At 47.8% G+C, this 13137-nt stretch overlaps 1 protein-coding gene across 1 annotated transcript; it reads left to right on the top strand.

Annotated features, from left to right (window-relative positions):
• The first annotated feature begins 36 nt into the window (after positions 1 to 36).
• Positions 37 to 12714, top strand: Serpinf1 (serpin family F member 1). Its single transcript, XM_090350443.1, has 8 exons — positions 37 to 158; positions 4591 to 4678; positions 6603 to 6801; positions 7328 to 7483; positions 8092 to 8295; positions 9178 to 9320; positions 11507 to 11717; positions 12335 to 12714. Exons 2-8 carry the CDS (start codon positions 4598 to 4600, stop codon positions 12592 to 12594), a joined length of 1254 nt encoding a protein of 417 aa, XP_090206569.1. The 5' UTR covers positions 37 to 158; positions 4591 to 4597; the 3' UTR covers positions 12595 to 12714.
• The last annotated feature ends 423 nt before the right edge of the window (positions 12715 to 13137 follow it).

The raw sequence follows: 13137 nt of genomic DNA, 5'->3' as shown, positions 1-13137 counted from the left end.
TGAGTGCAGGTCACTTTAAGAAAAGAGTAGCTGTAATCTGAAGCCTGCAGGATAGCTGAGTTGGGAGGCAGTAACAACAGCTCTTGAGCTTGCTGGAGCCCCCTTCTGTGTGTGAGCTGAGGGACCCAGGCTGGGAGTGGAGCTGTCACAAACCACAGGTAAAGCAGCTCTAGGGTTTGCATGTCAGAGGAAGATGGGAAGACTAGAGAGCCAGGGCTGGAGGGGGCACTTGGGAGAGGCAAGCATGCCCCAGGGAGCAGAAAAGAGGAGTGTGTGTGTGGGGGGGGTTGTGGGTGGGAGACATATTAGTTTCTGCAGCTTGCCTATCAGGCTGAATGGGTGAAAGAGAGTAGAGAAAGGAGGCAAAGATCAGGATCCAATCACCCCAGCCCCACTGGACAGACTTCTGAATGGAGTGGGAAGCACAAGTGAAGGAGAGTTGGGGGAGGCACTGGGTCAGGTCTGAGAAGCACCCAAAGAAGGCTGCACCCCCAGGAAAGGACCCTCAGGGAGCTGTTTCCAGCCCGGGGAGTGTGGAAGATGATCCTATAGAAGCTCAGTCTGCCCTCCACTCAGCTTGCTGCTACTTTTTCAAAACCAACCGGTGTCATCTTGGAAGATCTCATTTTCCTGCAGCACTAAGTTATTGCCTGCTGACCCCTACCAGAGGCCTGGGAGGTGGTAACAGCTGTGTTCTTAGCCCCCCCAACCTTTCTCTGTGGCCAAAAGGGCAAAAAGCAGAAGCTAGGAGACAGATGAGGTCATGGTATCATGTGAACAACTATTTAGCCTGGTGTGTGTGTGTGTGTGTGTGTGTGTGTGTGTGTGTGTGTGTGTGCATGTGTGCAGTTTAGGGGGCTTGGCATTCCTTCAGGCATGTCACAGGGGGAGGTGGTTTAGTCCAAAGAGAAACTTCAGGCTCCCCTAAACCTCACCATGGCTGTCCACCGGAGTTAATTCCCAACACGGAGGGATGGGAACCAGGAGTTCTGGTCCTGGACCCTTTGGGAGTGTGAAGAGATGGATTTCTGGGCACCATGGCTTAACTCACTGAGGTTCCTGGAGGCTGGTGGTATCAGCCTGGGTGGACTGGAGAGGACCCTTGGAAAGTTCTAGGGCCTACCAAGAGGGAGGTGCCCTTTTCCTGCATGGTCCACAATGCTAGTCCTGTGTGAAGACTGTGTGGCTCTGGGAGGAGGAGCCATGGTGTTTGTCTCACAACTGGATTTAATCTGAAACACATGTGTTGGCTCAACTTGATTCTCCCAGCATCCCAGTTCCTGTGCCTCTTGGTTTGTGATGAAAAGCAAGGCTGATCTTGGCCCCGTAGAGAGAATCTATCTCTCTTTTTTTTTTTTTTCCAGTCCTGGGCTTAGGCTCAGGGTTTGAGCACTGTCCCTGGGTTTTCTCAAGGCTAGGGCTCTACCACTGGAGCCACAGCACCACTTCTGGCTTTTTGCTACATATGTGGTACCGAGGAATCGAACCCAGGTCTTCGTGCATGCTAGGCAAGCACTCTACCACTAGGCCAAACTCCTGGCTGGGAGAATCTATCTCTTCTTGGTGTCCTCCTCCATGTAGGAGGCCGGGAGCCTGGCTCAGATTCTGCCCTTTGACCAGGATGGCAACATCGTTGTGTCCCAGGCCTGCTACTGGTTTCTTGCAAAAGCACACTGATCAATCATCTTGTACAGGGCATTATATGTGCTGCCATTGCAGACTTACCCTATCCTCTTACTACCACGTGCCCACTCTATCTTTATGGCTTGATCTGGAGAGCTAATTCAAAGTCATGCCTTTAGTACTATCCATCCCTCTCTAGATCAGCTCTGTTCCCCTCCCCCCAATCTTTCCTTTCATCTTTAGTCCTTAGCTTATTCCTGTGGTGACAGTGACTAGTCTCAGGACCTGGGGCTAAGTAGGAAGATAGGAAGCCCTTCCTTCAAATACATCTGAATTGTTTTCTTTTTTTTTTTTGGTCAGTCCTGGGCTTGAGCTCAGGGCCTGAGCACTGTCCTTGGTCTTTCTCAAGGCTAGAGCTCTACCACTTGAGCCTCAGCACCACTTCTGGCTTTTTTCTATGTATGTGGTACCGAGGAATCGAACCCAGGTCTTCGTGCATGCTAGGCAAGCACTCTACCACTAGGCCAAACTCCTGGCCCTGAATTGTTTTCTTAAATATTATGCCTAGTGACCAGTCTTCCTTTTCTCAATGTCCCACTCCATTGACCACCAACAGAGCTGACAGAATTCTCTCTAGCTCACTTATTTTCAATCTCCAACAAGGAAGGCTCCAGACAGCTCTGGGCAGGGCTGGCTGGCACAGAGTGGTGAGTGCTAGAAGCCTGATGATGTTTTGTTCTGTCTCACACTACTGAGAGCTTTTTCTTTCCTTTCACCAGCCATGTGAGCAATAAGGATGCAGGGTGAGCTGGGCACTGGTGGCTCATGCCTCTAATCCTAGGTACTCAGGAGGCTGAGATCTGAGAATCATAATTCAATGCCAGTCCAGGAGAGCCTGGTGTGGTGGTGGCTCACGCCTGTAATCCTAGCTACTCAGGAGGCTGAGATCTAAGGATCTCTGTTCAAAGCCAGCCGGAGCACTAAAGACCACGAGACTCTTATCTCTAATTAATCACTAGAAAACTGGAAGTGGGGCTGTGGCTCAAGGGGTAGGGTGGTAGCCTTGAGCTGAAGAGCTCAGGGACAGCACCCAGGCCCAGAGTTCAAGCCACACAACCGACCAAAAAAAAAAAAAGGCCAGTCTGGGAGATAAAAAGTCTATGAGGATCTTATTTTTAATGAACCATCAGAAGACTGGATGTGGCACTGTGGCTCAAAGTAGTAGAAAAACCACTAACCAAAAAAACCCAAAACCAACCACCACCATCAAAAAACTCAGAGGGGTCCATGGAACTCCTGAGAGCAACTGGAAATGAGGGTACAGAAAGAAAGTAGGGCTGGTTCCTGTTGGCAGTCTTGCCTTAAACTTAGCAAGCTTAAAATTTTCCTTTTGTTACCTTTCATGCACGACAGTATTATCCAGTGGGTTATTAGACATAATGTTAAGGACTCCAGCCAATAACTACACACTATAGTCCTTTTTTCTGGGATCAGAAGAGTTGTGTGTGTGTGTGTGTGTGTGTGTGTGTGTGTGTGTGTGTGTGTGTGTGTGTTACAAGGTAGAAGGAAGGAGGCAGAATATGGACCAAAGTCTGGAGAGTTGAAGATTTTTTTTCTGACTTTGTAACTACAAGGACTCAGGGAAGAATTTTTTTTTTTTTTTTTTTTTTTTTTTTTGCTAGTCCTGGGCTTGAGCTCAGGGCCTGAGCACTGTCCTTGGACTTTCTCAAGGCTAGAGCTCTACCACTTGAGCCTCAGCACCACTTTGGCTTTTTTTCTATGTATGTGGTACCGAGGAATTGAACCCAGGTCTTCGTGCATGCTAGGCAAGCACTCAACCACTAGGCCAAACTCCCCGCCCTCAGGGAAGATCTTACCCACAAACACCCTAACTTCCCTTCTCCCTCACCACTAGACAGCACAGGTGAATGCAAGATGAGGTGAATAAAGAAGAATTTAGAGCCCTAGACTCAGATTTTACCCTTTTGTCTGTGGTCCAGGGGCTGGGCCAGACCAGAGGTAGAATAGAAGTGTCACTAATGGGGAAGTTAAAGGAAAAAAGGCTTTGGGGTTTCAGAAATACTTTTCTCCTGAGAGGCTCATCTTCAATTGCCAACCAAACAGTTGACTGAAGATGTGGCTCAAGGGGTAGAGTGCTAGCTGGGAGTAAAAGAGTGGAATAAAGATGTGAGGCCCTGAGTTCACATCTCAGTAGTGACACAAACTAAAACAAAAAAATCCAGGATTGATGGGACTGGGAGTTTGGCCTAGTGGTAGAATGCTTGCCTAGCATGCACAAAGACCTGGGTTTGATTCCTTGGCACCACATACATAGAAAAAAAAAGTGGTAGAGCTCTAGCCTTGTGAAAGTCCAAGGATAGTGCTCAGGCTCTGAGTTCAAGCCCAGCACTGGCAAAAAAAAAACCAAAAAACAAAAAAAAAACCAGGATTGAAATTTGGATCTAGGGGGTCCAAATCTAGACCCTGGTGCTCCTCGCCACCGGGGAAGAGCTCTGGAAAGGGAAATGAAAAGGAAATGACCTTTTCAGAGGTCACAGGCTTTAGGCCAGAGGAATTCCAGAAGACTTGGAAAACTTTTGGCAGCTTAGCTGAGGCTGGGCTGGATATTCCCGTTCTTGGTATTCTGGGTTCTGTCCTCCTTTTCTCCGGAGGTTCCAGGTGTAAACCTATATCAAATGGAGTGACTGGATTCCTCTAGGGAAAAGCTTTGTAGTGCATCTGTGCTAGAACTTACTTCACAGCCATAGAGGAGTCCAAAACTGGATCTTTCCTGCACTGGAGCTTTACAGTTCATGATGTAGCGGCTGATTGAGAGGAAGGTGCAGGGTGGAGAAGGGTATGGCTGGGAGGGAGGAATCCACAAGGGTCCACTCTTGGCCAGGCAGTGTGGCAGAGGGAAGGGTGGTGGCGAGGGGAATGGCTTGCCTGTCCTCTAATCTCTTGCAGGTCTGAGATGCAGGCCCTGGTGCTACTGCTCTGGGTGGGAGCCCTGCTTGGGCAGGTCAGCTGCCAAAATGCCGCCAGCAGCCCTGAGGTCAGTGGGGTGGGGAGGGAGGGAAGGGCCATCTGCTCTTCTAGCCCCTGCTTAGCAGGCAGCATGGCCGACTACAGCATAGGAAGCCAGGTTCCAGGCTTTCTCTAGGGCCTTAGTTCCTCTGACAGCAAAACAAAGAGAAAGAGCTTTTCCTCATCTTTCAGGGGGCAGAGCAGAGGCAAAAATAAGCTCCTAAAATATTGAAAAGTACAGGGCACAAGAGGCTGAAATCTCAAGATTGTGGTTTGAAGCCAGCCTAGGTGGGAAAATCTGTGTGACTCCTTATCTCCAATTAATCACCCCCGAAAAAATAATCCCCCTGAAAGTAGAGCTGTGGCTCAAGTGGTAAAGTGTTCGCCCTAAGTAAAAAATATCTCAGAGGCAGCATGAAGGCCTTGAGTTCCATTTTCCAGGACCAACACACATATATACTCACACAACATCTTCCCTAATAGCTCTGCAATACTTGTAAGGCTCACTGGATGGGTGGTTCTTTCTAGTAATTGGTTCAGAATTTGGAGTGCAGACTCTTCAGAAAGTGCAGCTGGTGCCTCTGCTGAATGACTAAGGGTGAAGGGTTGTCATTCATGGGTTGGGCAGCTGGGGCAGAGCCCTGAACTTGATGGGTTCTAAGTTTCAATTATGGTTCTACTCACCAGCTTAGTGGCCTTAACTCAGTCTCTGTTTCCTTACATTATGACTATTCATTTTTTTTTTTTTTTTTTTTTTTGGCCAGTCGTGGGCTTGAGCTCAGGGCCTGAGCACTGTCCTTGGACTTTCTCAAGGCTAGAGCTCTACCACTTGAGCCTCAGCACCACTTCTGGCTTTTTTCTATGTATGTGGTACCGAGGAATCGAACCTGGGTCTTCGTGCATGCTAGGCAAGCACTCTACCACTAGGCCAAACTCCCGGCCCTCATTTTTTTTTAAGCTACTGAACATCTACTCTTCTTTGTCTTTGGTGCTGGGGAATGCACCCAGGGCTTGTGTAGCTATGCCAGTGCTCTACCTACTGTACCCCTACCCACAACCATCTATCATACTCAATTCTTTTGAGACATTAATATTTTGAGGTACCAGATGAATGTATCAATGAGGAAGAAATGAAGGAAGTAAAAAAGAATTAACAGAGGCTGGGGTGTAGCTCTGTGGTAGAGGGTTCTCTGGCCTAGCATGGCTAAGTCCTTGCGTTTGACCCCCAGCACTAAAAAGTAAATGAACTAAGCAAGAGCATACAACATGGAGCCTAGAGCCTAGCATAATGGTGACCTTTGGCTCTGAAAAGGTCAGAAAGCCAAAAATTTCCTTCAAATGGTGCTGGCCAGGGAAAATCTGTGGAGTAAAGGACACAGGGCCAGGAAAGACAGGGAAGGGTGAGATAGAAAGATGTGACAGAGCCTTGGGGCCATCAGCAAGGATGACCAGATGGAAGCCCAGGGTGGTCTGGGTACAGGGTATCTTGTGGGGTTGAGGGATGGAGATGGAGCACTCCTGATCATTGGTTAAACAAGTGTGCCAGGCTTCTATCTCACAGATATCTAAACCTGGCCAGCTAACCTCCCTTCCAGGCCGCCTCTTCCTAGCAGTGAGCTCAAGCATTATTAGGCTAAACAAACCACAAACTCCAAAGCTAGAACACAAGCCCACCCAAGCCCACTCAAGGCTAGGAGGAGACACTATTCATTTAATGTCTCCTCTGGTCCTTCTCCCCCTCCTCACCAGTCCTGGGTCTTAAACTCAGGGCCTGAGCACTGTCCTTGGGCTTTTTCAAGGCTAGAGCTCCACCACCTGAGCCACAGCACCACTGCTGGCTTTTCTATGGATGATACCAAGTAATCGAACCCAGGTCTTCCTGCATGCTAGGCAAGCATTCCACCACTAGCCCAAACTTCCGGCCTCCTCTGTTCCTTTTACTTCTTATCCAGGACTCCCCAGTCCCCGACAGCACTGGGGAGCCAGTGGAGGAAGAGGACCCCTTTTTCAAGATCCCTGTGAACAAGCTGGCAGCAGCCATCTCCAACTTTGGCTATGACCTGTACCGTCAGAGATCCAGTGCCAGCCCTACTGCCAATGTGCTGCTGTCTCCACTCAGCATGGCCACAGCCCTGTCTGCCCTTTCTTTGGGTGAGTATGTAGCTGCAGAAGGCCCCAGATGGACCTGGAGACCCCTCCCCTCCCCTCTCCATGGGGCTCCTGCATATGTGCAGCTTGGGGAGGGGAATAATGGGCTCATAAAGCTGGCTAGGTGTGCATGGGGGCGGGGTTCTGCCCATGCACCGGGAGCTCAGGGGTTATACACCCATAATTCCCACTGTTTATTGACATGGTGCCTTGAACATTCATTCATTCCTTAAATAAGCTCCCACTGTGTGCCAGCTATTCACTCATGTTCTGGGGATTTATCTGTCTGCAAGCAGGTTTGGGGTTGTGCTCAGTGGGGTCACAGCTCGGGTTCACAGGGGACACTCAAACAAGTAACTACTAAACAGTGTAGGGGCTGAGATGAAGAGTACATGAACTTGTGCTCACCCCAACCTTATCTCTGGCTCTAATGTCTTTAGCCTACTTAAGAAATGTTTAGCATTGCTGTCTCGAAAGAGGCCTGACTGGGGACCGGCAGTTATTCAAGGCTCGCCATCTTGTCTGACAGGCGCAGAACAGCGTACGGAATCCACCATCCACCTGGCTCTCTACTATGACTTGATTAGTAACCCTGATATCCATGGCACCTACAAGGAGCTCCTTGCCACCGTCACTGCACCCCAGAAGAACTTCAAGAGTGCTTCCCGAATTGTCTTTGAGAGGAGTCAGTTCTCTGTCTTCATTTTCTTCTTTCCTTCCTCTTCCCTTTTCCCCATCTCTCCTTCCCTCCCTTCTATTTCCCTCCCCACCTCCTTATGATTCTCCTGATGGCCTCTCTGGTGCTGAGATTACAGGCACATCCTACCATACCCAAGCAGTCAACTGCCTTTCCAGCCAGGGTTGTCTGACAGTTAGGAGCTCTAAGCTCCAAGATGAATTTTATTTTCTCTAAACAAAAGATAAGTGTGTTCAGGCCGGGCCTGGCACTGGTAGACAGGAAGGGGCCCATGAAGATCAGAAGAGGAAGTGGGCTGAGGAAGATGGCAGGCAGGAGGGTGTGGTTTTTAACTTTTTTTTTTTTTCTTTTGGGTGGAGGGCAGTGGTTTGCAGTAGCATAAAGAGAAACAGCAATGGATGGAATCCATTGTTCTCTGTCTAGTGCCTGGGGAAGCCAGCAGATGTTTGGGCCAGTCACAGGAAGATGCTGGGCAGGAAACGGGGGCCTGCTGTGTGGTAAACCAGAACCTAAGCCTGGCACACTCTCAAAGACAGGGTGTGCTGGTTCAGCTCCCGGCTGTACACTAACCTCTTCTTTTCCTTACTTCTTTTTAGAGCTGCGGGTAAAATCCAGCTTTGTTGCAGCACTGGAAAAGTCATATGGGACAAGGCCCAGAATCACGACAGGCAACTCTCGCATAGACCTGCAGGAGATTAACAACTGGGTACAGGCCCAGATGAAAGGGAAAGTTGCCAGGTCCACTAGGGAGATGCCCAGCGACTTCAGTATTCTGCTTCTGGGTGTGGCTTACTTCAAGGGTGAGGGTCTCCCCATTTCTCTGTGGCCAGGGGCTGGAGACAGGTGTCAGGGGGCTGAGAAAGAGAAGTCCAAGCCTTGCCGACCTGACCCAGGGGAGAACAGCATGGGTGGCAGCACATTTGCTTATCATCTACCGGGTGTCTACAGAGGGACTGATGAGTGGCCACAGGTGTAAGAAGCCTGACCACGCTAAATCCTAGCTCTTCCTTTAGCTGGTTGCAGAACCCTGAAACCTTCCAGGCTCTGAGACTTCATCTTTAATGTCAGGTTCATACACCTGCTTTATAAAGTATAGAATATTATATATTCACTTGTTTTCAAAGCAATCCTAGTATGCTACCTGTGGCACAGGAGGTGGTCAGTAAACTGTCATTAGTTATCTACCACCATTCTAGACAGGGGTGATGTGCACAGAGAAGACTGCACAGCCTACTGAGATCCACCATGTTCAGATAAGGCCTTGGAGGTGGGTAGGTGGGTGGGTGGGTGGGTAGACAATCGCATAATCTTCCCCTGAAAATGCTTTGGGACCATGTTATCAGATAGCAGCATGAGTGGACCCCTGAACTCCCAGAGGAAAGCAAAGTGGCTTCCATCTTCAGGTGCTCATGGAGCTACAGCACAGCATATTAAAGACCACCTTAGATGAAAGAAATCAAATCAAAATCAACTTCTTTCCAACTGAGTTGGCTTGTGGAAGAGATTCTGGGTGCCAGAAGTACTGTGGCTCAAAGCACACATGCTGAGATAGGGCAACTGTTTCCTCCTGTGTTAGAGCTGCTGAGGACTAGTCTTTCAAGCTGTCAGGAAATTGACCCAGCATGGTCCCTAAGGCCTTTCTGGTGCCTGGGGCTCAGAATACTCCATTTGTTCCATTCCAGGGCAATGGGTGACGAAATTTGATTCCAGGAAGACTTCCCTCCAGGATTTCCACTTGGATGAGGAGAGGACTGTGAAAGTCCCCATGATGTCAGACCCCAATGCCATTTTACGCTATGGCTTGGATTCTGATCTCAACTGCAAGGTGGGTGGGAGAGGTCAAAGAGAGACAGCATGATTTATGGAAATGGGTTTGATAACGATCAGCATTTTGCCTGCTGTGTGACTGTGTAAGCAAGTCTTCTGAGCCTTTAGTCTCAAGATGGAATGAAGACTGGGTACTGGTAATCCTAGCTACTCAGGAGGCTGAGATCTGAAGATCATGATTCAAAATCAGCCAGGGCAGGAAAGTCCATGAGACTCTCATCTCCCAATTAACCATCAGGAAACTGAAGTGGAACTATGGCTCAAAGTAGTAGAGTTCTAGTCTTGAGCAAAAGAGCTCAGAGACAGCACCTAGGTCCTGAGTTCAAGCTCCATGACTGACAAAAGAAATGAAAAAAAAAATCCTCTCAGAATAAACATTCTCTAAGCTTAAAGAAATGAGAAATAGGCCCTCAATATTTGGCACGTAAAGCTGAGCACGGTGGTACATGTCTGTAATCCAAGGGCTTGCAAGTCTGAGGTAGGAGGATCTTGAATTTGAGGCCAGCTTGTGTTTAGTTTTTTTTTTGAGGCCCTCTCTGAAAACAAAACAAAACAAAACAAAAAAACCCAAAGCAAAACAAAACAAAACAATAACAATTACTTGGCACTAAAATCCTGAAATATCTTCTAGAGTACTTTTATTTTTAAAATGAAGAGCTAAAGTTTCAGTATCCTCTTTCCTGCCAAAAATGGAGCTGTATTTTGAAAATGTGTCTAACTCCAAATTGTCATTCTAAGGCTTTCAAATATACCTCATCTCTTCTTCCTCCTACTCTTCTTCATTCTGGTCCTGAGGCTTGAACTCAGGGCCTCATGCTCTAGTTTGGCTTTTTCACTCAAGGCTGTCTCTCTACCACTTGAACCACATCTCCAGCCTTCTGGCTTTTTACCTGAAACATTATCTGTGTACATGCATCCATCTCTGCATATGATGTCGGGTGGCTCTTGGGACCTGTGATGCCATTTTTTCCATGGACTTTAGGTTAAGAAAATCCACCCACTTTTTTTTTTTTTTTTTTTTTTTTTTTTGCCGGTCATAGGGCTTGAACTCTGGGCCTGGGTGCTGTGCCTGTGCTCTTCAGCTCAAGGCTAGTGCTCTACCACTTTGAGCCACAGTGCCAGTTCTGGTCTGGTGGTTAATTGGAGATAAGAGTCTCAGAGCCAGTACAGTGGCTCACGCCTATAATAATCCTTGCTACTCAGGAGGCTAAGATCTGAGGATCAAGATTTAAGGCCAGCCCAGGCACAAAAGGACCTGACTCTTATCTCCAATTAACCTCTAGAAAATGGGAAGTGGGGCTTTGCTCAATGGTAGGGTGGTAGCTTTGAGCTGAAGAGCTCAGGGACAAAGCCCAGGCCCAGGGGTAGGGCAGTAGCCTTGAGCTGAAGAGCTCGGAGACAGCCCCAGGCTGAGTTCAAACCTCATAACCCACAAAAATAAATAATAAATAAATAAATAAATAAATAAATAAATAAATAAATAAAGAGTTTCATGGATTTTTCATGTCCAGGCTGACTTTGAACCACGATCCTCAGATTGTGGGATTATAGGTGTGAGCCACGGGCGCCTGGCAAGATCAGACTTTATCGCTGCTCAGGCTTTGATGTGTGCCATCACCCTTACTTCTAGTTTGGTGATCTGCACACAGCAAATGATCAGGTACCATTGGCAGGTAGATTTGGGGAGAAAATTGAGATCTGATATTCACTTCTAAGTGATTCCTAAGAAGCACAGAAAAAAAACACTTTCAGCAGATAATTGCAGTTGGTATCAGCTTTTTTTTTTTTTTTAAATGTTGGTACTGGGATTTGACTCAGCCTGGAAGTTATCCTTTAGCTTCTTCACTCAAGGCTGATGTCTACCACATGAGCCAGAGCTCTACTTCTGGCTTTTTGGTAGCTGGAGATGAGTGTTAGATTTTCCTGATCAGGCTGGTTTTGAACTGTCATCCTCAGATCTCAGCCTCCTGAGTAGCTAAGATTACAGGTGTGAGCCACCAGTGCCCAGTTTTGTTTGTTTTTTTAAGGAGCATCTAGAGATTACTGACTGCTACATCATAATTTTTATCTAGATCAGGAGCTGGGCATACACAGAGCAAAAAGGGAAGGTTTAGCATTTACGATCAGTTCATTCCTAGGCTTTGAGGTGTTAAATGACTTACTGATGTGCTCTTGCTGTTTCAGATTGCTCAGCTACCCTTGACTGGAAGTATGAGTATCATCTTCTTCCTGCCCATGAAAGCAACGCAGAACTTGACTTTGATAGAAGACAGCCTCACCTCTGAATTCATTCACGACATAGACCGAGAACTGAAGACCATCCAAGCAGTCCTGACTGTCCCCAAGCTGAAGCTGAGTTATGAAGGCGAAGTTTCCAAGTCCCTACAAGAGATGAGTATGTTCGCAAGACCTCTTTGCTCTGGGAGGTTGTGGTGGGGTTGAATCTTAGGGGCTCCCACTTTGTGAAGCAGAACCCAAGGGCTCCATAGCCTTGTAGACAGGCCTTGGATTCATCCTCTATTTTAATAGACATTCCTCTTGGGAAAATCCCTTACCCTGGCTCTGAGCTTCACAGGTCAAAGAAGTACTCCATTCTCAGCTTGCCTGCCTTTTTGCCTTTTCTTTGAGGTATTAGGTAAGGCAAGGTGTTTTTTTTTTTTTTTTCCTATATATGTGGTACCGAAGAATCGAACCTGGGTCTTAGTGCATGCTAGGCAAGCACTCTACTACTAGGCCAACTCCCGCACTCCCCCCCCCCTTTTTTTTTTTTTTTTGCCAGTCCTGGGCTTGAGCTCAGGGCCTGAGCACTGTCCTTGGACTTTCTCAAGGCTAGAGCTGTACCACTTGAGCCTCAGCACCACTTCCGGCTTTTTTTCTATGTATGTGGTACTGAGGAATCGAACCCAGGTCTTCATGCATGCTAGGCAAGCACTTTAACCACTAGAACCACTAGGCCAAACTCCCGGCCCCGTAAGGCAAGGTTTTAATGGGAATCTCTTTTAACCTCTGCAGAACTGCAATCCTTGTTTGAGACACCGGACTTCAGCAAGATCACAGGCAAACCTGTCAAGCTCACTCAAATAGAACACAGGGTTGGGTTTGAGTGGAATGAAGATGGCGCAGGAACCACCCCCAGCTCAGCCCTGCAGGTTACCCGCCTTACCTTCCCCCTGGACTATCACCTTAACCAACCTTTTATCTTTGTACTAAGGGACACAGACACAGGAGCCCTTCTCTTCATAGGCAAAATTCTGGACCCCAGGGGCACTTAATGCTCCAATTCAATGTCCCAGTATCCTGGAAGAAAACTATAAGAATGGCAATAACATATTACCTGGTGGTGCTCCTATAGTTTCTATGTATGCTTAGCAATAAATGAGCTTTTTCTGTAACTTGGGTTCCTTTGTCCTCCCCCCCTTTGTTTCTTGAGGGTCTTGGGGCTTGAACTATGGGCCTGGGGCTGTCCCTGAGCTCTTCAGCTCAAAGCTACCGCCCTAACCCCTTGAGCCACAGTACCACTTCCCCTCTTCTAGTGATTGATTGGAGATAAAGAGTCTCATGGTCTACAGTGCTCAGGCTGTTTTTTTTTTGTTGTTGTTTTTTGTTTTTTGGTGGGTCATGGGGCTTGAACTTGGCTTGGGTACTGTCCCTGAGCTCTTCAGCTCAAGGCTACTGCCCTATCCCTGGGCCTGGGTGGTATCCCTGAGCTCTTGAGCTCAGGGTTACTACCCTACCCTTGAGCCAAGCCCCACTTCCCATTTTCTAGAGGTTAATTGGAGATAAGAGTGTCAGGTCTTTTTGTACCTGGGCTGGCT

This window comes from Megascapheus bottae, chromosome 17 (genome assembly GCF_031878675.1).
Source record: "Megascapheus bottae isolate mThoBot1 chromosome 17, mThoBot2.hap1, whole genome shotgun sequence".
Taxonomy (NCBI): Eukaryota; Metazoa; Chordata; class Mammalia; order Rodentia; family Geomyidae; genus Megascapheus; species Megascapheus bottae.
The sequence above is the reverse complement of the archived record's forward strand: the minus strand, read 5'-3'. Positions and strand labels throughout refer to the sequence as shown.

Coding starts and splice junctions, on each gene's coding strand:
- Serpinf1 (XM_090350443.1), top strand. CDS start 4,598: ATGCAGGCCCTGGTGCTACTGCTCTGGGTGGGAGCCCTGCTTGGGCAG. Junction 7,484..8,091: donor CCGAATTGTCTTTGAGAGGA/GTCAGTTCTCTG, acceptor ACTTCTTTTTAG/AGCTGCGGGTAAAATCCAGC. Junction 9,321..11,506: donor ATTCTGATCTCAACTGCAAG/GTGGGTGGGAGA, acceptor TTGCTGTTTCAG/ATTGCTCAGCTACCCTTGAC.